Genomic DNA, 27659 nt, shown 5'->3' with positions numbered 1-27659 from the left:
CAGTAACTGTTTAGGAAGGGGCACATGACCTCTGCCATGTCTGCCAATGAGAATGAGGTTAATCAGCCAGAGTGTTTCTCATGTTTCCTTGCTCTTAAAAACTTAACTGATCCTGAGGATTTACTATTTAAAATTTTCTAAATCAGTAGTTATTTACAATATTCATATTAAATGTTTAACTAAATTCCTCCCTCCCCAAAGATGACATAAGAAGCGACAAATAAATAATGGATTACAGGCAATTATCTGAGTACAAAGTCCTGCAGAGAGGGCAATTCAGACGAAGAAATCAGGATCAGAAAGTCTTTTCTACAACTCCTTTTCCCTGGACCCGACTCTGGTTCCTGTTTGGCATACTATGAACTTTTACCAGAGAGAGGCAGCCTTGAGCCCCTTACCAATGAATTTAGGTGCAAGGTAAGAGAGAAATGCAAAGCAAAAAGAAACCAAAAATAGGGTTAAAGCCTCAAGATTACAACAGAGAAAGAGTCCTCAGCCTAGAAACAATTAATTTTAAACTTCAGGTTACATGAAAAACTCCACCTTGTAATACCATGGCCCAGCAGCCAGAACCTGTTACCACCACCACTCGAGAGCAATGAGGGTTGGGGTAGGTTGAAGTCACCCTTGGAAACTGGAGTGTGCTGCTAATGTGAAATTTAGAATACACTTTGGTTTGGTCTTAATAGTTAGGAGCACAGGCTCTGATGCCAGCCAGACTGCCTGGAATTGAATTCCAGCTTCAATATTTGCCAGTTGTTGGGAAAGTTAGCTCTTCATGCTTTTTTCTCATTGTAGAAGATTATATTTTCGACTTCATTTTCTACTTTGCTATGGCAATAAAATAAGATTATATGCAAAATATATGGAACAGTGCCTGGCACATAGCAAGTGTGTGATAAATGTTACCTATTATTATAAATGTATGATTATTATATCTGGCTCTGACAGGGAGTTTTGCTTTAAAAGGAGAAGTAGAAATGGGCAGTAGCTGGAGAGGACAGCGGGGGCCAAAAGAGGTTTATTTTTTTAAAGATAGGAGAAAAAAACATAAGTGTGGAAAGTTGGTTTAACTAGGGTTGGGATTTCGCCAAGAGAGTATACAAAGGGAGAGAGGAACAGGGATGAGTGATTACAAGAGAGTGATCTTGATAAAGGACTGATGAATGAAATTTGGGTAAGCAGTAAGGGGTAACAAGGGGGGTGGTAGATGGAGAGACTGAGAGTCAAATAAAAAGGTGGTAAAATCAATAGATTTTAGGCCCTGGTGGGGCTGAAGAATTACAGAGTCAGAGTATAAGAGAATAAAATTGGAAGGACAAGAAGTGGTAATTCAGAGAGTAGGAATATTAAAACTGAGAAGAAAATAGGGCTGCAGTTATGGATACAAAGTTTAGGGCATGATCATGCAAGTGAGAGACTGAAATAGGAAAGGATAAATTTGTTATAGAGGTCTTATGATCTTACATGCCTAACCATGGCATAGAGGGGCCCTATATGACCCAGATCTCCATTATTTCTCTAACATCACCTCCTATTCCCCACTTGCTTTTCTCCAGCCATAGAGGCCTTCCTGTGTACCTTCAGCACACCAAGCATGCTCTCATTTAGTCTTTGCACTTGTTCTTCCCACAGCCCAGTACACTTTCCCTACCTCCCTCAACATCTTCAGCAATTTGCTCTAATGTCACTTTCTCATGGACATTGAAGTTTTCAAGTTTTAGGATATGAGAGTGTTGCAAAGACTGACCTGCAGCTAAAAATCTTTCAGGCTGTGGCATACTGGGGGATTGGTAACTGCAACAAGGAGAAGGAGTAGTACAGTCTGAAAGCATGAGCTTCACAGCTGGGGATTTTTAGAGGAGAGAGGGAGAAAAGTCTGGAAGTAGCAATGAAGAACAAAGTGGATCAGACCTTTCTCTGCTCTGAAGAGTTAGATAAAATATGAAATTTACTGGAAGATCTTACGTAAAGTGAGTCCTGACTGAATCTGTTCACTTCTGTAGTATTGGGTTGGCCAAAAAGTTCGTTCGGGTTTTTCCATAAGTTCGTACAGAAAACCCGAACAAACTTTTTGGCCAAGCCAATACATACTGCATTTTGTTTGTGTTTTTAATCCAGTAGACCACCCAGAAAATGGGTCATGAGAACAAAACAAAACTTACTGTTGTGCCAGTATTACCATTTAGAACCATTTGATTGGCCTTCTGGGTGAGAAGTGGTCTCATGATCTATGGACCTCTAAAAGGGCTTGTAATATACTATATGAAATAATAGCAGAGGTCTTGAAAAACCATGTTCACATAATATTTTTCACCTTTGGTAAATGTTTCGGTTCTGAAATGGCCCCAACAGACATTTTAAATTAGCAGCTTGGTCACTTTGAGCAAAGAGAAAGGAGTAACAATAAATGTCACCTTCTAATAATAACCAAATAAAAAATTAAAAAGCAGAATACAAAATGTAAATCACAGGATACAAAATTTATTAATTTTAATCATCTATGTTTTAAATTAACTTCTAAAAAAATAAAATACTTTCATTCCTTATCTATTTCTATGCATCTTCATGAAATATGTATCTAGTGACTGCAGTGAGTAGAAAGCACTGTTGTGCTATTCTAAAAGAACTGACTTATAAGTTATATGCAGAAGAAAAGAGAAAGATTTGAGGTAGCTAAAAATAACACTTTTCTGAAGCAGAAGAACCATGTCTTACAACGTGATGTCATAATGGTTTAGGGAAGTAACATTCCATTCCAATTTGCATGAACTATTCTATCAATCAAAAAAAGCCTTTCATGTAAAACTCTCTCTTACAGACTGTGTTTTATACTGAAAAGTTTACCAGTGACTAAGAAATTATTGGGGAAGAGATCTAGGGGAATTAGGAAAGTTATATACTGACAATAACTTATAGATTAACTTCTGAAGTTTGGATTGAATATGCTGCAGGATCCTCTATTCCCTAAAAACTGACATAATGAAAAAATTTAAAAGTCTGTAACAGTGTTGGGAAAGAAGAAAGTATATTTTGATTAATCATAAATTATGCTTAATTCCTGAAAAAAAAAAAAAGAGGGTAAATGGAATCTGACTGAAGGAGGAAAACTGAGGCCAAACTATGCATGGGAAAGTAGTTACAAAAGGTGGGAAGGATTCCAGATGTTGGGCTGCTTTTATAATAGTTCAGCCATGGCAGAGGCATGATATTGCTCTACAATACCAAAAAAGAAACAAAGTCTACACTTCTAAAAGACTTGATACTGGTTGCACTCTTTCCCTATAATCACCAGAAACAGGCCAAATTTATAGAACATTTGCAGAAAGGATAACAAGAAATCTGAAATGTAAGTGAGCAAACAAGCAAGAATTGCCAAATATTTGAGGGAACCAACACCATGAAAGGGTATCAAACTCAGCAGACAGAACTAGTTTCTGAGAAAACAATTAATAGGGCAAAAGGAGTCTTAAAAACATATACAATTAATATCCTCAGAAGGCCAAGAGGATATCACATCCATGAGACAAACAGGACCTTAAGAAGAACAATTAATTACTTTTATACTCATTTTTAAAATTAATTAGAAAGAAAAAATGAGTATAAAAATAAACACACCAAAATACCAAACCTCCAACCAACTCAACGGATAGGCTGATTAGCAGAATGAACACAGCTTTAGAGTCAATTAGTGTGTTGGAAGAAGGAACTAAGGAATTCTCCCAGGGCACAGTGCAAAAGACAAGGGGATGAAAAATGTAAAAAAAAAAAGTAAGAGGCATGGAAGACAGATGTAGGAGCGGTAATATCCACCCTAAAGAAGCTAAATCATGATAAAGATATATATATAAAAAATTCTGTACCCCAAAACCCAGAGATTACACACGACTTTTAAACACATGAGAAATTGGTTAAAAAGAAAATCAAAGTTTAAATGTAGGTAATAAATAAACAACAATGATAATAGCTCTCTCTCTCTCTCTCTATATATATATATATACACGCACACATATAGATATATAGATAAAACCTTCAGTAAGTTTAATTAAGGAAAAGAGATAAAGTAGAAGTAAATATTGGGAATTCCCTGGTGGTCCAGTGGTTAGGACTCGATGCTTTCACTGCCGTGAGTTCAATCCCTAGTCGGGGAACTAAGATCCCGCAAGCCTCACAGCAGGGCCAAAAAAGAAAATAAATAAATAAACATTAGTTATGTGAGTAAACAATGACAGATATGGAGATTAAGTAACTTGTAAGAAATACACTATGTACAAATTATCCCAAATTTTTAGAAAATTTATAAGAAATGTATACTCCTCTAAGAAAATGTAACTAAAATTGGCTCAAAGGGAGGGAAAAAAACCTAACAACCTATGATTATAAACAAAATAGTAAAAGTAGTCAACAAGATCTTTCTCTCCGAAGTTAACAGCTCATATGAGTTTATGAATCAGTACTATCAAATCCTTAAGAAAGCAATATTGTCTATGAAAACTCTTTCAAAGCATAGGCAAATTTAAACTTCCGAACTCATTTTATGAGGTTAATATAACTTGGATACCAAATCCAGACAAATATAGCAGAAAGTATACTAATAGTACACTAATAGATATACATGAAAAAATTCTTCAATGACATAGAAGCAAATCAAGTTCCCAGTATTAAGCAACATATCATGACTAAGGAGAAATTTAAGGGTGGTCCACAACGTTTAAAAGCCTATTAATAAATTTTATTAACATCAATATATTAAAGAAGAAAAAATCACATGACAATCTCAACAGAGGCAGAAGAAACATTTTGCTAAGATCGAGAGTCTACTTTCTATTAAAAAAAAAAAGACAAACACATAGGAATTCCCTGGCAGTCCAATGGCTAGGACTCAGCACTTTCACTGCTGTGGCCTGGGTTCAATCCCTGGTTGGGGAACTAAGATCCCGCAAGCCGTGTGGCGTGACCGAAAAACAAAACAAAAACAAATGCAAACACATAAAAACTCTTATCCAATAAGAAACAAACTATTTTTAACTCAATAAATTGTGTCTACAAGAAACTTCCAGCAAAATTATATTTAATGATGAAATGAAGTATCCCAATTACAATCAGGAGCAAGAGAGGAATGCCAGCTATCACCACTGATGTTCAACATTTTATTGGAGATCCTTGACAATGTAAAAACACAAGAAAAGACTATGCATAAATAATTGAAAGTAAGAAATAAATGTCACAATGCGCAGATGTTATAACTGGCTACTTAGAAATTTCAAAGAGAACCGATTGAAAAGATATTAGATATATATAACAGAGTTGAGCAATGTGAAAAGAGATGAATAAGACTACCATACAGAGAATCAATAGTTTCCCTTTACATCAGCAATTTCAGTAAGAAATTTTGGGGAAAATTCATTTACAAAAGCAACAAAAACAAATATATAGAAATAAAAATTTTAATGTCCAATTCTCTATAAAGAAATGGTATAAGACATAAAAAATAATGATAAATGGAAAAACATACCATGTTCCTAAAATGAAAGCCTCATATTTTCCCATTCTCCACAAATTACCTTCCTCCCCAAAGGGGGAGGGATAAATTGGGAGATTGGGATTAACATACACACACTACTATATATAAAATAGATAACTAATAAGAACCTACTGTATAGCACAGGGAACTCTACTCAATACTCTGTAATGACCTACATGAGAATAGAATCTAAAAGAGTAAATACATGTATATGTGTAACTGATTCACTTTGCTGTATAGCAGAAACGCAACTTTGTAAATCAACTATATTCCAATAAAAATTAATTAAAAAAATAAATTCAGTGCAGTTCTAGGTAAAATCTCAGGGTTCAAATGGAATTTGATGAACTAGTTCTAAAATACATCTGGAAGAGAAAAATGCTTAAGAATAGCCAAATTTTATTTTTAAGAAGAAAAAAAGGGGAATGTACCCCATAAGAAATTTAGATTTCCTTTAAAATAATAGCTTATTCACTTAAGTCATTCAGTGAATATTGACTTGATGCATAATATATACCAGAACTCTTCTAAGAAAACAGAAGTGAACAAAACATACAAAATCTCTGCTCTCAGAAATTTATTTATATTCTGATTCTGATAACAGTAGACTAAATTAAATAATCTGGATAAATTCTCTCTCACCGGGGTCAACTAAAAAAGTTGGATTAATAAAAACAAAAACATCATATAAGCATTAAAGAAGTAACGAGATGGTAGAGAATTACCAAGTCAAACTAAGAGAAGACAAGAAACTCAGGAGGGCCACCCAATAATGAAACCTTTTATTTTTGCTCTGAGGACACATCCTATATGGAAGAAATAGTTCTGAAACTAAGTCACACATTCGATGGCCTTGGGCTAGGAAAAGAAAACTACATTCACAGGGTAGAAGCAGAAACCAGAGGTATGCAAACCTTTCCATGACACAGTTCTTACAATCTGACTTTGGGTCATCGGGATAGGCCAGGAAAACGCAAACCTTGAACTTGGATTAAGGTGTTCTAAACTGGTAGTACCCCTAGGCACCTGACAGAAGTAAACAAAAATCCTATAGGGGACGATACTATCCTAGACTTCAACACAGTTTCCAAATACAATGTTCAGCATATTGTTAAACATATAGGCACATAAGAAAACAAGACACCATGAACAAGAAACAGAAAAAGCAACTATCAATAAACTCAGATCCACAATTACTTTAGATTCTGGAATTATCAGAGGCAGAATATAAAAATATCTATGTAGACGATATTCAAAGAAATAATAGCCAAGTAAGATACTAGAAACAGTAAAAAACATATCTGGAAAGAATCAACAGAAATTCTAGATCTGAAAAATATCATAACCAGAATTAAGATCTCAGTGGATGAGATTTATCAGTAACTGAGAAATTAGTAAACTAGAAGATAGGGCAAAAGAAACTATTTAGAATGTAACACCAAAAGACAAAGATAGAAAACAGGGAAGAGAAGGTAAAAAAACCCAGAGGATGCAGTGAGAAGGATTTAACACACATTAATTGGAGTCCCAAAAGAACCAGGGAGAGAGAAAATGAGGCAGAAAAAATAGCTTACAGACAAGGTCTAGAAAATTTCCAGACGCCCAGCAGAGTTCCCAAACTTGACAATAACAAAAGACATTCCCATCAAGACATTTTATAGCAAAACTTTAGAAAACTAAAGATAAAGACAAATATCTTGAAAGCAGCCAGAAAACATAGGACAGCTTATTTTAAAATGAGCAACAGCTGAACTTGCAAGAATGAGGCAGAAAACACTGGATAATAACTTCAATATGCAGGGGGAAAATAACTGCCAATTTAGATAGAATTCCATACCTGATGAAAATATCCTTCAAGAATTAAGCGAATATAGGCATCTTTGGACAAACAAAAACATTTGAGAAATTCAAAAGGATGTATGTATCTGATTACATTAAGAACTGTTCATCGACAGTCACTATAACCGCAAGTGCAAAAATAGAGTGCAAAGTAGAAGATATCTACAACACACATAACCTAAGAATTAGAGGAATTCCTAAGTGTCAATAAGAAACACGACAGATACTCCAATACAAAAAAATGGGCAATTTGTCAAGGCATTTCTCAAAAGAGGAAATCTAAGTGGCCAATAAGCAAACATAAAAAAGGATAATCAATCTGATAGAAATCAGGGGAATGTAAATTAAATTCACAATGAAATATCATTAACACTCACCAACTGGCAAAAATTTAAGTCTGACAACAGTATTAGTGACGGTAGGAACAAAAACTCTTATGAACTCCATGTGGGAGTACAAATGTGTACAATCATCTTGGAAAACAGTCTGTCCTTGTCTAAGAGGCATATATTCTATGAAAAAAAATTCTACTCCTTGGCATGTACCCTAGAGAAACTTGCAGATGTTTAAAAGACAGACAAGAATCTTTATAGCTCCACAGCTCTTAAAAGCCAAAAAACAACCAAATGATGACAACCCAAATGTTTATCAACAATAAACGTGAATAATTAAATGGTGTCATATATAGACATGCAATAATATACAACAATGAAAACGAATAAACTACAGCTATGGGAAAAACAGAGATGAAATGCAAAGATAACATTAACCAAAGGGGACAAGTCACGAAAGAATACTTGTGGTATAATTCCATTTCTGTAAAATACAAAAACAGGCAAAACTGAACTATATGCATTCCTAGGAAGTCAAACTTAAAAATAGCCAACAAACGATTATTAGAAAAGTCAGAATAATGGTAATGGGAGGGAGAGAATTTAACTGGGGTGGAGAACATGGAGGTTTCTGGGGGTTCTGGCAATGTTCTACATTCTGTTCTTGTAGTAATTACAATATTTCTTTAAATGGTAACATGTTTATGAACTTCACCTCAAAAAATAATCTGGCAAGAAGCAATCTGTGCAGGCTTTAAAAATTTGCGGTATTTATACTATTTAAGAAAATCTGGCCTATTAGACTAACAATTCAGCTTTCCAAATTCAACTTAAAATGTGTAGTTGAGTAATCAACTTTGACTTGTGATTTTTAAGTAAAAATGTTACTAAGTTATACGAGGCATTGAAATATTCATGAGACTTCAAGGTTCTACACATTTATTAAGAGTTTAATCTACTGTATTTATAAGAGATATTTATATACTTCAGAAGGTACTGAGATTCTCAAAATAGAAACAATATAATGACTTTATAAATGAAGTTTAAAATTTTTTTTTAAGTTTTAAATTGTAAATGGGACTAAACATTATCTAAAAGCTCCTTAAAGTATTTGCTGAAATTTTCCAAACTCATCAATAGAAAAATAAAATTCCAGAGGCTGACCTTAATAGCTTAAGAAAGAACCAACTCTCTAGGTTTATATCTTTAAAAAAACAAATAATAATCTTTTCTACCAATTTGTTCAGAAGAAGCAAAATAATTCACACTATCTCTTCTCTCTACCATATAAAAACAGAAAACCTGTGCCAGAAGATTTTTGGGAATTTGCCTAGAATTATAATAAAAAATATAAACCATCTGACAGTTGATATGGCAACACATAATACTTTTAAAGTAGCTATTCTTTACTTTTTGGGGAGGAAGAGCCGTCACGGCCCATTCTGAGTATCTGAGAAGTGCTATGGAACTCACAGAAGAATGCATATTGATATACAAACAAACTTTTGGAATAAATAATAGTCAAAGATCTCTTGAAAGATGACAAAGTATAAAGGCACTTATACTTTCTATTATACCACTGGTGAATTACAAAATCAAAGTTGAAGTTATTTTAGACACATCATCTAGTAAAACATGTTCATATGTATTTTTATTATTTTAAATCAGAAAGTTAATGCCTTTGTGATAGAAAATTCACTTACTTTGTTTTCATTTGTCACTTAAAGATGAACAAGATACTACTTTTTATCTACTAAACAAGCGAAGTTTTAAAAATACACTGGCAAGGACGAAAGGAATTGTAAGCCACTCTCATAAGCTGCAGGTAGGAGCATAAAGTTATAATGGCCTCCCCGTATAACAATTTGGAAATTCATATATAAAGCCTCAAAGGTGTGAGCGATATCCAACTCTTTAATCTACCAATTCTACTACTAGAAATTCATCCTAACAAAATAATTTTGGATGTGTACAACGTACTGCAAGAATGTTCGTCAAAAGCATTCTTTATAATACCAAAATCCTAGAGACAACATAAAATGATCAACAATGGAGGTGTAAATAATATGTGGTACAATGGAACATTATGCAAAAATTTAAAGTATATTTAAGAATAATATTTAGTGGTATGAAAATGCTTGTGGATCTACAGCTAAAAGAATAAAGGGTTAATTTCTACACAGCATGATCTTGTGTTTTTTTAAAAAGGAAAAGTCTATAAAATAGAAAAACAAGACTAGAATAGAAATACGACAAATTTTTACTGTGGAGGAAGTCCATATATTTTTTCTTGTCTAAAACTTTAATAACAAGGAAAAACCCTAGTAATTATTTATTAGATTATATCCCACTCTTTGTTCATCTTGACCTCTGACTTAATTTAAGAATGAGGTATCAATTCTGTAAGTTTTACTTGTTACTGTTGTTCACACCTAAGCAATTAAGAGTATTATTCAATTATTTGTAATCAAAGTAATCAAGAAAAACGAAGGCTGTACCTATGTCTATAATGTAGGCTAAAGAATCGAGAAATTAAAGTTACAAGCTATTGACTAAAGATCAATAACTGAACTTGACTGGCCCTCAGAATAAGAAAACAAGTTCCCATTTTTGCAGTAAATTGGATAGCTACCTTCCATACCAGGGGTGAATGCTTAATTATAGTCCATGGTTTGAAATATCATTGATGCTGACTAGTTTTTGTCACCCAGAGGCTTTACATCTAGTGTGATATAATAGAAAATAGTATTTGGTCTTTGTCCCTGGTCCCTGGCATACATCTCCTAAAAGGCTTGCAATCTCCAGAGCGATGAGAGTGTCTTTCATATGCTAATGATGTGACTGGTGGCTGGGGGCCCCCAGATAGCTTCAGGATGGGAGTGGGTCACCAGAGAGACCAAGGCATGATTAGAGGGTTGGAGTATTTTGTCCCGCTACCCTGCCGAAACCTCCAGGGAAAGGAAAGGAGCTAGAGATTGAGTTAATCACCAATGGCCAATTATTTAATTAATTATGCCTACATAATGAAACCTCCAAAATAACCCCCTAAGGGATGGGCTTCTGGGTTGGTGAACACATCAAGGTGCTGGGAGGGTGGCACACCCAGAGAAAGCATGGAAGCTCCATGCCACCTCCTTCCCAGCATACCTTGCCCTATGCATCTCCTCCATTTCACTGTTCCTGAGTTATGTTCTTTATAATAAACTGTTAAAGTCAAGTATTTTTCTGAGTTCTCTGAGCCATTCTAGCAAATTACTGGACCTGAAGAGTGGGTTGTGGCAACCTTTGATTTATAGCCAGTTGATCACAAGTATGGGTGACCTGATATTTGTGAGTGGCATCTCAAGTGTGGGCAGTCTTGTGGGACTGAGCCCTTTAACCCATGGAGTCTGACGCTAACTCCAGGTAGTTAATGTCAGAATTGACTTGAACTGTTGGACACCCAACTGGTGTCTGGAGAATCAGAGAACTGGTTGTTGTTGGTGGAAAATGCTCAAGATTGAGTATTCAAAGGTTAGTCTATACAATGCAGCACTTAAATTTCAAATAAACTTGGGAAAATGGGATACTGGGATAAATTATAATATATTACATTCATAACTATATCGAAACAATAAGAGAAACATCACAAGCTGTTAAAAATAAATGTGTTTCAGAATGAAGGTCATACACAGTCATACATAATGATGCAGATAAACTGTATTCAGTACTCCATCGTGACAAATGTACCCAAAATAGGAATTGACAAAAACTACCAGAATGTAATAAAGATCATATGCAAAAAGAAAAAAAAAAGTAAATGTGTTTGAGTCATAATACCACAGGTGATTTTCCCCATTTTTTACTTTTTCATTTTCTTAATATTTCTAAAATGAGCATATATTACAATTTTCTTAGTGAAGAAAACAAATCAAAGCTATATTTTGGACCAGTATGTTTTAACTGTATAGTCCCTGAGAGGTTATGTGTATGTCCTTAAAAAAACTTTGTCTAATTAAGTTACTACTGAAAAACTATCATTCCCTCTAATCCATAACTAAGCATGTGAAATCTAAAATAGAGATATTAGCTATGCCATGGTTCTAATATATTCTAAAGAAGCATAGTGGAAAATACTACTTTTGAAGAAGTTAACTTTTTTGTCTTGATGCTATTAAATAAATCAATGCTTTTAACAAGATTTTTTAAAAAAGAAAAAGAAGCTCAAATACAAAAGAGGCTCAAACATCTTAGGCAATAATAAAGGAATTATAAAAGAAAACTCAGCAATACTGAATACTGAATTAGCGCATGTTTTAACATGAAACTCTATCATGTAACTTAAGACAATATTTTATAATTTTCTTCCAGTGGAAGCCAAATGAAAATATATCATTAACTTTCTAGTTGCCAAATAAAAGACAAACTTTGCTCCCTAAGAAATTTTTAAAATTTTGTAACCCAAATATCTTTATTATGAAAAATGTTCTTTGTTTAATTTACTTTTCAGGAATCCCTCTAGCTTACTGTTTCCAATTTGAATTATTGTATTTTGATGATTTAATTCTTTTTATATCCAGAAGGAGAAATATTGTTTTAAAAATAGTTTAACATAAAAAAATGTAATCTAGGTTTGCTTATGAAATCTGTGGTCAAACTACCTACTTATATTCCTACATCTTGATAGTTGGCTTAATTAAATCAAAGAACTATAAACATTAGAGTTGAAAGGGGCTCTAGTGATTGCTAGTCTTCCCACCAGGAATCTTTTTTTTCCCCTTAATTTCTGAACTCTACTTGCTATGTAGTAGTATGACTTCCAATGAAAAAAATATATTCTATTTAAATACAGAATATATATATATATCAATGAAACTTACTGAGTAAGAGAATACTGGTATACACAGACTTGGTATATTTTCAGTCAAAAGTTAAGAAATTTGATGTTTTATTTAGACTCACCATTATAGAGAAGCAAACAGTTTCTATGAGGCCTTTGGAAAAATGAGAATAACTTACAAGTACTTTTCCCTTATCTAGTAACCCAGGGATCAGGAGACCATTGGTTGCGAATGATCCATTTCGTCCAATTTCCTAATTTTACATATAAAGTACGTGAATAAAGTAACCTGCTAAGTATAAACAACATAAATCAAATGAAACACAACTTCAAGGGGACCATTTCCACCAGTGATAAAAATAAGAAATGTTTCACACTATAGACATTATAATTTTCTTTAAGTCTTTTTTTATTTAGAGATTTTTCTGGTAAGGAGATATACCATAGGAAAGCAATTTCACTGGCAGTGAGGTATGTATATACTCTACCAAAATACTCCTTATTTTAACTGCTTTTAACTTTATTTACATACGAAGAAAAGTATCAATGCATATCCTTGTTTCAACTATAGTATTAGCCATACTACATGAAATAAAATGAAATGGTGCTTGCATACAAAAACTGTTGTTTGTAAAGGAATCTAATTTCAGATTAAAAGCATTAATTTGCTTTTGGAAAGCGTTTAAAAGGAGAATCACAACTGATCATGACCAAGACATCTGCACCATATTTTCCATTCCTCACAGCACATTTATTTCAGTAATTCCATTATGTCGGTTCTTAGCATGAGCATAGTGTTACATGATTTTCGTACATATAATCACATCCAAAACAAGTTCTAAAATTTAAATTGTAAACATTCTCATCATATGTAGAAATATTTCAATTGGTGTATTAAGTTTTGCTAACTGATCAAATTTGGAGGAGAATATAAATGAGAAAGCCTATTCTAAACTGTGTAGTGAGCATTGCTTATTAATTACATTTCTACAATGTTAAATAAAGTAAGAGGCAAACCTGTCCTGTAAGCATGTCAAATTTTAGGTAAAACATTAAAAAGAAACAAATCTGTTAACAAAAGGATGTCTTGCAATAAAGAACATTAGATTTTTAAAATCTATTATGATACAAAAATGTAAAGGGTAAATAGCATCTTTGTTGACAAAGTAGGAGGTAGCATGGATGCACCACTTTATTGTCTGAGAAATGCAACTGGAGTAAAGAATATTTCCTTACCACGAATAATTTCCAGGACTATGTACATATTTCTTTTAGAAATACTTGTTTAAACAAATCTCCCTCCACTTTTTAGTATAAAAAAAACCGTTCCATGTGATTTTAAAAAAACACTTACACATCTAGATAGAATAGTACTCTGCCCTATTTGAGTGAACAGTCTCAAACTATGAAGTACATGATATTTAATGCCCTAAGTTGAGTAAATTTAGTTAGCGGTTCCTGGTATTATACAAAACACTATATATATACAAACAAAATATAATATCTTAATTTTCAATGCAAGTCTTGTGGGGAATCAACAGAACCTTGATTCTGGTAACACTGCAGAAAACATAATTTTCCAATAAGTCTGTCTAAGTATCCATGTGCAACAGTTTATTAATGACTGCTTACGTGTACTGATCTATCATTGAGTGAACACAGTTAACTGACAAGACGTAGTAAACCTCAGAAACACATCTCCCATCCTATACAAAATATAGAGACTACTTACTGTTTGAAGCACTCAATTTGCTCTGATGTCACTGTCATTCACTTTTCCCCATTTTCCTGCTTTAGTATTTATAAACGGATAATTTAATGTGGCTTTAAAAAAAAGACAAAGAATTTCAAATTTACATCCAATTCAAATCTGCTATTTAAAAGGTTTTCTTGTTCTATGAAGCTGCTTCTGCCATTAGTAGAGAAAATGAAGTTTCTGTAATGGAGGCAGGCTTTTTGAGTAGTGATGTGACTTCCACCATGCCAGCTCCAGTCCGTGGAAGATTAGCGTTTACAATGTGTCGTTGTAAGTGCTTAATCCAGTCTTCCTGAACAGACAATGGTCCACGAAAGACTAGGCCACAAAACCTAGAGAAGAAGTTGATAACAGTTCTCTTAACATGACCAATTCCCTTTACTTAAAACCAATTCCCACAAAATCCATAAACACAGGAGCAAACTTTACTCTATATTGGAGATAGTACTTGACAATAGTTTCTAAACACCTATAAAGTCAAAATGATTTAATACAATATCAAAACTGCCAATTCATAATAACTCCACTAATATTTGTAGAGATGGGAACATTACTATTAGGTTAAAATTAATTAAAAGGTCTTAACATCTACACATCTTAATATATTTAAAACAACTCTTAATTCCAAAATGCACTATTCTTTTCAAAAGACCACTCCCCAATTCAGAATTCCTTAAACTGCATGAAGATGAGTATGGAAGGTGTGAATGAGTTTGTATAGCTACACTTAGAAGTATGAGTGGAGAGAAAATATATTCCCAATAAGCAGGAACTCAAGACAATTAAAAAAATATCAAATTAAACCAAACAAACCACACAAATAAAACACAACAAAAACAAAAGCACTTTTACAAATCACAGTATCTTAGCTAATGTAAAAACCTTGATTCATTAGTTGTTGAAGTATAGCATATTATGAGCCATATAAGATTTTAAGTTTGTCTCCAAAAGTTCATTTGTTACTTGATTTTTGAGAATGCACCTTCTGCCACAAACGAAAAATCCCGAATAAAATAGCTAATATGTCTCAAAGCAAAATCTGAAGAAACTGAGCAGATTTGGCAATATAGGCATATACCTGCATCGGAGAATGTAAACCTCGTCAGCACCATGAGGTAATGTTAGCATTTTCTTCTTGCTTCCAGATCTTGACCTTGATTTCTTTTGTTTACAATCTAAAGCTAAAAAAGGGAAGAAAAAGACTTAACATTTCTCATATATTCCAAGTATATATACATACTATACTTCTAGGGAGGTCAGACCGTCTAAATCAAGTTAGAAAAAGTCTGTATTCATTTGTATTCCCTAAAGCATGCACTAACTTGCAGCTGGTTCTCTAACAGCAGTAATATTATCAGCACACACTCTTCCTGTACTCCTTTTTCAAATAATGCTTTACCATATCAAACTAGAACTGAGAAAATGTAACTAAAATAACTTGAAATTACTAAATTGGTCAATTATTACAGCAATGTAATCTTTCCTCTTATGATCATATATATACATTAACATCTGGTTAAATCTTATTTCCAGGAAAACTATAACCTTTTATGTGAGATCATTAAGTATGCATTTGATTACTTCTCCATTAATCAGATCTCACATGCTTTGAAAACAGTAAAAAGTTCAATGAAGAATCAATTTTATATACCAATTCACTTTGAATTTTATAATAATAAATAGCTCTTAAAATTATATGCTAGCCCTACATTTGAAAGGGCAAACAATGCTCAACTTTCATTTTTAAACTCAATCTGTATTGCATACACAAGCACATGTTTTATTTTACTAGAAAACAAATGCAGATCCAGATTCCCTCACATAAGTTCATAAATGGACCAGAAGTTAAATGCTATTTGTTACGTTTTTTTTATTTTATATTTTCTCCTATAGCTTATTTTAAAAATGTGATTAAAAAGGGGAAAAAAAGATTTTTATGTTAAAGTGGATCAAAATTCTAGTGCTAACTGTTCTTGAAATTTTTCTGTTACTCGACTTTTCCTTCAATCATTTATTACAAAAAAAATCTAATTTAATAAAGAAAAAAGGTATTTTTTATAGGTAGGAATAGACAGGACATAACATTTTATTCTTTGAATAAAACTACGCCATTCCTTTAGACAAAGGGATGATAGTATTCCAGGGTGCTGCTGGTCAATTAGCAGGAAGAGATGGTAAGAATTTATCTCTAGGGATCCAAGGGGGAGGGAAACAAATGTGACAGAAGAGTTGTCCAAATGGCTTTTCTTCTGTTAACCCGTCACATGAAATCCCCTGGAAAAATTCTAGGTAAGAGAGAATAGGAACTAGCTATTCAATGATTGTGTGAAATGAATTGTTTGAAGTCTGGGTTCCAAAAGAATAGATGCTACTATTATAAAACCAATAAACATAGTTTCTTACAGTAGTCAAGTGGCAATGCTAACAGAAATGTCATATAGAAAATTAAAAACCATGAGAAGCCTAAATCTCATTCAAGCCACTGTTTTTCCCTTCCTGTCACCTGCCTCTTTAAAAGTAAAATCTAGGTCTTACAGTCTTTCTCTGTTTATCCTCAGAAGAAGAATCTAATAAGTAAAGAACTATATAGGAAGTCAAGTTAAGTATTAAAGAATGGCTACTTCAAAGTTAAACACCAAAATCTGGAACAGAAAAATCTTACAAGGTTCTCATTAGTTAGCTCATTCAAGAGTCTGGCACATAGTAGGAACTCAATAAATACTTCTGGAGTGAAAAATAAAGAAAAACCAAGCAATTTAACCTTTGACATTTAGACAGCATATGAACAGAAATCTGTTCTACCGCTATGTAATATACACTATAGTTCCTGTAGAACACTTCTGTATCATTTGTTTAAATGAATATGTTGCTAGCAGTCACACTTAAATTCTTCACTTGGCCAGTCTAGCTTCTGTGTAGAAACTAGGTTCTTCATAACCAGTAGGAAGAATGAGGTAACGCCTACTCTGTACTCAGCACTTTCTTTTTCCTAGTTGCTTTGGTGAGCAATTTGAATTTAGGTGAATTTTAAAGAAATTCATATACTAGAAGTAAAGAGTTTAAGGAACTCAAAGGGCTATGTGCAACTAGATGTCAGCTACTCTTTCCCTATCTATAAGGTAAACTACACACAATCCCCGTCTCTGTTACGTGGAACAGAGCAAGCATTTGGTACATCATGAGATTACAGATAGAATCTTACTTTGATGAGCTTGCTGGTTGTCAAAATTGCCACACTGTATTCAAATTTCCTTTTAAAATGTAAATAAATTACTGTAGGATACAAATAAAATACATTGTAACGATCCTTTAAATATTTGTTCACAGAATGCTAATGTTAGGTGTGTAAAGCAAATTGAGGGAGAAGGACAGAGGGTGATGGGGAAGCATGCAAAAGAATGTTTTATCAGTTACAAAGCATTTAAGTTACATTTAGATGCTGTGATACTTTAAAAAATGGAACTGGAAATGTTTACTCCGAGGTATAGAAATGTTTTTGACTTTAATAGAGGGAAAAAATTTTTTTCTGACTTTTGATGCTATAAAACTCTAGAAACTCTGAAGTTTATGGCTGTTTTTATGAATGATCAGATCTAAATTTTAAGTGAGAATACCATAGTTTTTGTAGTAATTAATATTTGAAGGTATTATGACTTTGGAAAGTAGGACAACTCCGTCAGCATATGATTGAGAATCTCCAGTATCCAGAGTTCCATGTAAGTTTAGGGAATCACATGAACTGGGAATCCTTGGAAACTTGTCCATAAAGTTAAGATATTAAAAACCAGGGACCTCTGGTAATTACACATAAGTATCTCTGTGTCTTAATATCTCCATCATCACTTTAACATTTCTTATCCCCTGAAATGTCATTTATTTTAGGAAGTAAAATATGAATACATTTGACAGGAATAATTTTTTCTAATATCAACATCCAACCATTACCCCTACAATACTGCCCAAAATTTTAGAAAAATCTGTAAAAAAAAAAAAAAAAAGAATATTTAACATATTATTAACATGCACACAAAGGGGACATCTATATGGTAATCTCTACATGAAAAAAGATGATTTACACAAAATGTTCCACTAAATGAAAAAGATGATGTACAAACATGTCTATTATACAAATGTTCTCATTTAACAGATTTTATTGTCTCTAGAGGGAAAAGCAGTTTTATTCTGGACTGTACCAGGAATTGTTAGAACATTAAAGACAACATCACTAACACAGTCAGTTTTAGTATAATGCGGCTCATCAATATTTCTGACAAATAGCCTAAGGTTTATTGAAGTTGTTTATATGAATAATCTTTCAAATAGATAACTTTATACAAAGCCTTTCTTTACAACAGAATTTTATTTGCACTTACTTGGTACTGTCAAAAATCAAAACACACACATACCGTTTTTCTGTTCCAAAGTATTTTAAATCTAACATTGTTTCTATACTTGAAATTTACAAAAAATACTAGAATAGTTTTAGAAATTCTTAATTTTCTTCTCCTTGAGTATAAATACTTCTTTAGAAATGAATAAACCCAGTTACTCAAATTTTCCTATTTAGGGTGGCAGGAAATGTTTAAAGTGATCAATTTTAACCAGAAGACTATATAAAAAAAAAAACCCTCTGCAGTTATCTGATTTATAAAAGATCTATATTGCTACTGGTAGTAATATTTTACTTGTAAGAAGAATGAATTGAGCTGAGCTGTAAGGTCATATAAAAATTTTTTCAGAATACACCTTTCAGTAAAACAGCTGTTTTGATCAAATAGGAATGAGACAGAAATACAGCAGACTTATGAGCCCTCAAAAAGAACATCATACTGCTATGCTACAAAATACAACAACAACAACAAAACAACAATTGTGCCTAAAGAACTAAACTGGATCAGCAAAAAGCAAATCAATAAATAATACGACAGATACAAATTCAAATCTGCTTTCTGAGACATTAGTTTTATACATAGAAGAAAAGTAATTTACTTTGGGCTCTAACATAAGTCCTTTTGCCACTTGCACCTTTCTGCCTATTATATACAATAACTGCTTCAATGAATTTCATTTTCTTTTTAATTCACTACACAAATGACCTCAAAGAATGGAGATTTATTTCTTAAAAACATCTGAAGCCTCTATGGTAAAGAACTAACATCATAACTAAATTAACATTCACCACCAAAATATTGTTATTTGCAATCACCCTTCCCTGCCCGTTTAGCCAAAAGCCCTATTTCATCTGTTTTGTTCCTAACTGGTTGTTGGCGTATTTAGGGTAAAGTCAAACTTAATATAATGGCCAGATACACATCCAAAGTAAGAGGCATGCTATAGCCCTACTAGAGGGAAGACAATTTCTTCTCCATCTAGTTGGCCTGTATAAGGTGGGCATGCAATTGTAGCTATGAGCTCATTCAGGAAAACAGTAGCGATAAAAATGACATAAACAGATAAGCCAACATTCCTACCACCATTAACAAGCTGGTGATGGAGACGGTGGTCCCAGTGGCGAGGTAGGAAGAGGATGCATGTGTCCCAAGGGGCGCAGAAGTATGAGATGGATAAACAAACTCAATTCTAGTTGCTGCCATTATCCTTCAAGGTTCATAAGCCGCAAGCATATAAAAGACTGTGCCAACGGCATTTTCTTTCCCTCAGCCCCAACTAAGGGGGTGAGGAGAAACATGTTAAACTTGTATAAAATAGGGATGTGGGTTTGGGGAAGCCATTTGTTGAGAAGCTAAATTCTTTGTTCTTCAGTGTATACTTTCCTCTTTGCAAAAAGCGCCTGCAAGACAGACTTCGTGAGTGTTCGATCTGTGCGGTCTTACAGCGTCCCATACTCGGTCTAATGCTCTGCTGCTGCAGTCTTGATATTCCTAATAATTTTTGAACATGAGGCGCTGTATTTTCATTTTGCACTGGATCCTGCAAATTATGTAGCCAGTTCTGGGTCCTGAGTAACAACTACCCTAAATGAGAAAGGCTGCCCTCAGTTCCACCTCTTAATCTCTTGGCCCATAAAAAAAAATACCTATTAAGAGAAAAACTGTTAAATCCCACTCTCTATATAGCCCATTAAAAATGGAAAGGACGTCCCTACTCCCAACACCAGCTCTTCATTCCTACCTACACTGCCATAATCAAACCAGTCATTTTTCCCAAGATGGACACATAAAGCAGTTTAAGTAGTTTATTGTTATGAAAGCAATGTTCCCCTTCCAATCAGAATTAAACATATAGATACACAATTAACAACCTCAGAAGCATATTTTCACCATAATTTTCCCTTGATATTTTCACTCTAAAATTCGATTTTTTTTTAGTACCCTGTTACTTTAATTATTTTTGGAGTTTCCATTCTCAATAACTAAAAACAGTAACTAACCTAGAATCACAGGGCAATTATGGCAAAGTTAATTAGGTATAGCATGATTTAACATTCTACCTGGAAGAGGATGAAGTGAAAAATATTTGAAAAGCAGATTTCCTTTGCTGTAAGTATTAAGTTGATGGCTTAATATTAGTCTAGAGGAGTCAGGTAGCTTGAGTTTGCCCTACAAAGTAGGAGGTTGTATTAAGGGTAGCAACAGCTTTATGTGCTTGCTTCAAAGAAAGTTATCTACTTGGGACAAGAAAAAGTACATATCGATACATTCAATGTCTAGAAGCCTCTGCTATTTCAAAGTAGAGGGAATGATTAGTAAAATGATACTTTGAGCATTATCAATGTGAAGGGAAAAGCTAAACATAAATATGAAACTTTATCACACATTTTTATAAACAGAAATTGGAGGCAGACTAGTTTTTTTAGGTTGCAAAAAGCTAAAAACTAACAGTCCCCCAGGTACAAGTTGTTTATTGTTCAATTAAGAGTTAACAGGTACCTGTGGTATCAGGTGAGAAAAAAAAAACTTAAAATTTCTCCTTAAGGTAGGTTGGATTTGCATGTTGTTTTACTAAACACAATAGGCATTTAATATCAACCACTTTTCTAAGACGAAGACATATCTAAAATTGGAATAAACATTAAAATACATAATGGCAAATCTGCTCTAAATCACATTTGTTTAGAATCACCTGAATATAATCCACTCCCTGCCCTCTAAAAGTGTCAGTATTTCCAAATTACCACTTCATATTTAGTAGAAGTAAATGATTGTTCCTATACAAAATTAGTTAAGTAAGGAAATGACCTTACCTAAACATCTGTTAAATTATCTTTAATATAATCATGTTCAACTTAAATTAGATAGAGTTCATAATAATCATAAGAGTAAATCTAAATATCACAAATCTATAATCCCAATAGATCTGATTTGGCTTTTTATAATTCTGAAGTATTTTTTTACATTCCAGCCAAAATCCGAACTATTAACAAACACGGTGTTGACTAGGTAATTTCTGGTTTAGCTAACTTCCAGCTAAGGCCACAATTAAATATATACTTTAAACACTGGGACAGCAAGAATTAACCTTATTCCTCAAACTCCAGGCACAACAAAAAAACAGTAAATCCTACTTTTCCACTTCTTACTTAAGTGAGGGACCACCAGTCTCCAGCAAGCCATCCTCTTGCCCTAACCTCCAAACGAGAAAATCTGTGTATTATTTTATTATTTCCATAAAGTCACTTGAAGTACATCTGCCTACAGTTTAGGTCTGGCCAGGAACATACTTTTTTATTGTAAAATCTACTAAATTTTAATCCAGATTATAAACAGCATTCAAGAGATTCATGTCAGAACATAAATCATAACAAACACAACACTACAACTAAGGATGTAAAGATATTAGACAAGTTAAAAAAATTCAAACATAAATATCCAGATTAAGTCAATTGTTAAAAAAACAAAACAAAACTTGAAAATTGGTAAGTAACAGAACCAACAGGAACGCTAGCGGACTAGTTAAGACTTTTATGAAAAACAAAATATTGGTCAAAAAAGATTATCAAATAGAATTCCTAAGTTGTATAACCGATGACCAGCAAAAGCAGGCATCATAAAATGTAAATATTTTATGCTACAATAGTACAAAACTCTTAGGCTCCATTCTCCCAAAAACAAACTTACTGATTGAGTAAGTGTGATTGTTTGCTTTGTTAACAGTAGATACCTAGATGATGTTGTGTTGCTAGATAAATGACAGCCAGAGAAGTAATGAAGCCCACCGTTCTCTTACCAAACACCCCAGCAGCAGACTCATTAACTCTACTGGTACAACCATCTTTCCAATAACAAGGTTTAAAACTTTGACCCCTCTCCATCTCCTTCCTCTTATTCTTCTACCTCTAACTAATCTGCCAAGTTCTGCTTACTTAACTTCCATAATATTATCCAGACATTTCTATTCCTCCTTTACATTCCTATTGCCACTGTCCTGGTTCAGGACTCCTAAAATGACCTCATCTACAATTTCTCCACTTCCCCATCAACTCCTTTAACTTCTATTTAAAAAACAGTTTTAAAAGCTTCACACAAATTCTTAAAAAAAAAAAAAATCTTTACTGGCTCCTCCCTACAAAATTAATTCCAGCATCATGGATTAGCATTCTAGCATTCTATGTCCTTTACCTGTCCAACTCTATTCCCTTATCTCCTACTTCCTAGTGTTTTCAATAAACTTTCCACACAGTCCCAAGTTGCTCCTTCCCAGGCATGTTCCCTCCCCACCCCTGACCCCCATCTCCATTTCAATTAACTATCTTTCAAGGTCCAAATCAGATTCTACTTCCAAAAACCTTGCTGGGCCCTGGTCTAGCTGAAAATACCTTCCTCTTCATCTGAACTTCCACGGTATTTCATGCACACTTATAATTTGGCACTTAAAATTTGTTTTGTATTAGTTATGCATATATGCGCTTCTACCATATTGTAAGTTCCAATTTATCTCTGTAATACTTAGCATAATACATAAACCACCAAGAAGCTGAAAAAAATGCTTGTTGAATTAGTGAATGAATCAGCCAATCACTTTTCAGTATTGTGGGCAAATAGCCCAATTTTTGCTGGCATAATACAACAATTAGCATCCGTAAGCGTGACTTTAAATACTCAAATAATTAAATTATATTCAGTCTACTGTTTCTCAAGGCAAAACCAAGAATAACATTTTAGAAACACTACCATAAAAATGGTTAGGATGAAATCAACTTTGACACTAGTCTTCCATTACCCAGAAAATTTACTCAACTTGAACCATTCACTACCTTGCTAATCCTGAATAAATCACACATTACTGGGCAGATAAATACATACAGATAGACACTCTTAATGAAGAATAGTACCACATCAGTAAAAAAAAAAAAAGAAGAATAGTACCACAGGATAAGTTATAGCCAAGAAACTACAGAAACCCATCTTTCAGTGTTATGAGAAATAGCTTTTTCAAATACAAATCTGAACACGTCATTTCTTTATTTTAAAAAATTCTTCGATGACTTCTTAAATTTTTTAGCAAGCACTCAAAGCATCAACCCCACCTTTCCGGCGTTACCATCTTCCCAAACACCTACAACTGATTCTCCCAACACCTTTTGAACTCCAAATTCCATCCCTTTATCCCACATTATGTTGTTCTCTACCTGGAATGTCCTACTTCATCTCTTCTTCTGTTTAAAACTACTCAACCTTCACGTTCAGGGTCTAGCTGAAACCTTACAAAGCTTTCTGCAACAGTACATTTGTCCTTGTCCCAACAGATCACCATCATTAAGTTTACGCAGCTGGAGTGCAGGGTCTTTATAGCCTCAGAGCTAGCACAGTCCTGGTACAACAATAAACAGCTAAAACTTTTGTTGAATGAATGGAAATTTTATTTGACTACTGTTTTTATTTTTCCCTCCCACTTTAAACATTGTAAGAAACATATCAGCATGAGCTATCTTTTCTTTCTTTTTCTTTCTTTTTGAGGCCTACTTAACAAGTAGACAAACAGTAAAGGCAGCAGGAAAAAACAAACCCAACTTAATTCCCAGCTCCCCTCGAAAGGAGGCCTAGACAAAACAAACAACTTGAAATCCTAGAGCACATACAGTCAATATACTATTAATGTGTATAGTATCTTGCATAGTTCTCTAACTTTGATAGTTTTGTATGTATTGCCAATAATGCTTTCCTAAGTTCTTTAATACAGGGTCATATCTCATTATGTATCCCTCATACAGCCTAGTCTGGAGGAATTATCCAGGTATTTGGTTTAATTAGAAGCTGGTTTGCTCCATTAGAGTTTAATCATAATAAGATTGAAATTTTCTTATACTCTTTCAGGTTGAATGAATCACTATAAAAGGATGTGGTTTCTTGAAGATGCAATATTATAATATTTTAAAAGATACCACAGAAGATACTCATGAAAGGACAAGTAATACACCTTGAAAAGCTTTTGCAATACTATTTTTTTCTTTCCCTCACAGCAGAAAGAATTCCTACAGCACTTTCTACAATAAAAGAATTATTTTTCTAGTGGCTTTTATATACCCGCTCAGCACCTGGCACTGTGTTATATGTTCATTAGCACTTGTTGTTGCAGGCCCCTATGGCCAATTATACCATTAAAGCTGAAAACAGCCAAAAGATCCCATTAAGTAACACACAATCTACTATTCTGCTTAAAAGTGGATGGTATGAAAAATAAAACAATGACTTCACTAAAAAAGAATGTAGATATATTGCATTAGTGTTACTGACTGAAAGGATCTAGTATCAATTCTTTACATTATTTTTTTCTCACTGGAAAACTCATTCTTTAATTATAATGACAAGTCTGTTGTTGTAGAACAGCAACCATCATGCTTTACTTCCAAAATATTATCGTGGAAGTATTCTGAAGATAATTAAATGAAGCCCCTCCCACATATTTGCATATTTAAAAATATTTTTTCCTGAATTAATTTTAAGTAGCTAGAAATTTCCAATTTACTTTAAATACCAAAGGTGAGCAGTTGATTGAAAAATATGATCTATAGTTAAACATTTGAATACAATGAGTAAAGAAAATTCACTTGCTGCCACAGAAGGAGTGTTATGATTTCTAAACTATTACTATTGTTGATTCTACTCAGTATCAGTTTCTAAAAGAGACACTTAAGGGGAGTGTTTTCAATCTGTGGGTAGTGACTTCTTAGTGGGTAGTAAATCAATTTACTGGGTCATGACCACTATTATTTTTAATGAAAAAGAATAAAATAGAAAATATCAGAGTGCATCATACTCAATTCAGGTGAGTGAATGAGTGAACAAGTGAGTGTGTATATGTATGAATGTGAGTTTGTATACGAGGTCAAGATGTAAAATGGAATTCCAGTAAAAACCTTGAATACCACTGTTATTTTTTTTTCTTTTTAGGAGATGACAGATTGCTATGTTACCACAGAAAAGCACTGTGCAAACATGCATTCAACTTACTGATATATTTCCTTTCACAGCATTCTCTCTACTTGGACTTCAATTATTTCCCCTTCTTTACCTGTTAAAAATTCACTGCTACTCTGACTGCAAAATATTTTTTGTTGTTCCTGATTGCAGATTAAGTTGATAGAATACACTTTGCCTTGAATAATTTTAAATATTTAAAAATTTTAATAACCAGGGTGACCCTATAATTTATTGTGCAATCCAGGACACTCGTGAAAGAGGCACTATACTCCGTCACTCTATTAATAACTTAGTAAATATACTGTTTTCTTAATACTGCCAGTATGAAAAAGATATCATTTAATTAAAATATTATTAAACACAAAAAAGCCAGCAGTTAAAATAAAAAGTCCAAAAGCATTTAATATAAATTGTATGAAATTTCTAATTTTTAATGAAAATTAATAATGTTCTTATTAGACTGTATAAAGAATCAACCAGGAAAAAGAAATCTGTGTGGGCATGTAAAACAATCTAAAGAGAACAAAACCTGAAAAAGAAGTCTTCCAATAGTGCAGTCTATATTAACTGGAATAAATTCTTGAATAAGAAGTATGTCTTGAATTTGCAATGTAGGATATAAAGTAATCCCTTTGGAACTAGACACTTTAGATAAAAATCCACTGAAAAAAAAAAACCTCAGTAAAACAGCTTCATAAATGATTATCCACAACTGAAGGCACATGGAAATTATTAAACAATTCATTTGAACCTGCCCAAAGGATGATAAACTAGGTCAGCGTTGGGCAAAATTTAAATCTGTGAAGTTTATTCTTTCTTGACAATTGAACTCTGTTCCAAGTATGGCTACCTCTTCCATGTCTTTAATTCTAAAACTTTCCTACTTTCTTCATTATTTCCTTTTAGTTAAGTTAGGATTTATATCTGTGACCATATAAATTAGTTTGATGTTACACAGTTCTGGCATTTTAAGCATCTTCTAATTCTTAAAAAAAAAAGAAAGATTTCTTAGGGCTCCAGAATCCCAGTTCTGTGTTCTTTACACTTCATTTTTATTTGGCATCTCCTCTTTCTTAGTTTTCCACCAGAGGAAGGCCCCATGGATGATAAACTTCAAGGGATATGTAATGCCTACATATATAAAACTTTTTATCTGTGGATGATAAATGCGTGTTTCTGGGATGGGGCCCATAGTTTTCGTAAAAGTCTCAAAAGGGTCAGTAACCCCCCCAAAGATTGAGAACCATCACATTAGAAGTATTTGAGTCGTAAGTAAATAAATATTAGAGAAACAGAGGGGCATCCTTTTCATTCTGTTCAGGCTGGCTAGAATATTTCTCTTTCTCAAAAAGCCTCCAGTTCCCAGAGACGAGGCCAGGAACTGGTGGTTTCTAAGAAGGCTTGGGAGTTTATTCCATCACAGGTAACCAAGCAGGCCTTTACCATTTCATCAAGGGATATCTAAGCTTTTTCTTCCAAAGTAGGCCACATAATTAACAATTCACATGAATCAAATCTGCTTGAACTAAGAGCACAGAGGCTTTAGATCTACTTATTTTCCCTTTATATTGTCTCAGTTTTGTGATATACTTAGATTAAGGTAAGTTTTTTTTTTTTTTTTTTTTTTTTTTTTTTTTTTTTTTTTTTTTTTTAAATTTTATTTATTTATTTTTGGCTGTGTTGGGTCTTCGTTTCTGTGCGAGGGCTTTCTCTAGTTGTGGCAAGTGGGGGCCACTCTTCATCGCGGTGCGCGGGCCTCTCACTATCGTGGCCTCTCTTGTTGCGGAGCACAGGCTCCAGACGCGCAGGCTCAGTAATTGTGGCTCACGGGCTCAGCTGCTCCGCGGCATGTGGGATCTTCCCAGACCAGGGCTCGAACCTGTGTCCCCTGCATTAGCAGGCAGATTCTCAACCACTGCGCCACCAGGGAAGCCCCAAGGTAAGTTTTTTAAAAAATGATTTTGTATTTTAGTCATCAAAACAGCATCTACATATTCTTGAAAACTAA

At 33.6% G+C, this 27659-nt stretch overlaps 1 protein-coding gene across 32 annotated transcripts in view; it reads right to left on the bottom strand.

The window, feature by feature from the left end:
* Positions 1-11376: 11376 nt before the first annotated feature.
* ZNF644 (zinc finger protein 644) overlaps positions 11377-27659 on the bottom strand; it is a 124474-nt gene continuing 108191 nt past the window's right edge. For all 32 annotated transcript variants that reach the window (XM_082476367.1, XM_082476382.1, XM_082476390.1 and 29 more), the window contains 2 exons: positions 15349-15451; positions 11377-14602 (listed from right to left, as the gene is read on the bottom strand). In XM_082476367.1, coding sequence (XP_082332493.1) covers positions 14410-14602; positions 15349-15451 — 296 coding nt within the window. In that variant the 3' untranslated portion in view covers positions 11377-14409. The remainder of the gene's footprint in view (positions 14603-15348; positions 15452-27659) is intronic.

The sequence above is a fragment of the Balaenoptera physalus genome (genome assembly GCF_965194825.1).
Source record: "Balaenoptera physalus genome assembly, chromosome: 1".
NCBI lineage: Eukaryota > Metazoa > Chordata > Mammalia > Artiodactyla > Balaenopteridae > Balaenoptera > Balaenoptera physalus.
This window is presented reverse-complemented; position numbering and strand designations above follow the sequence as displayed.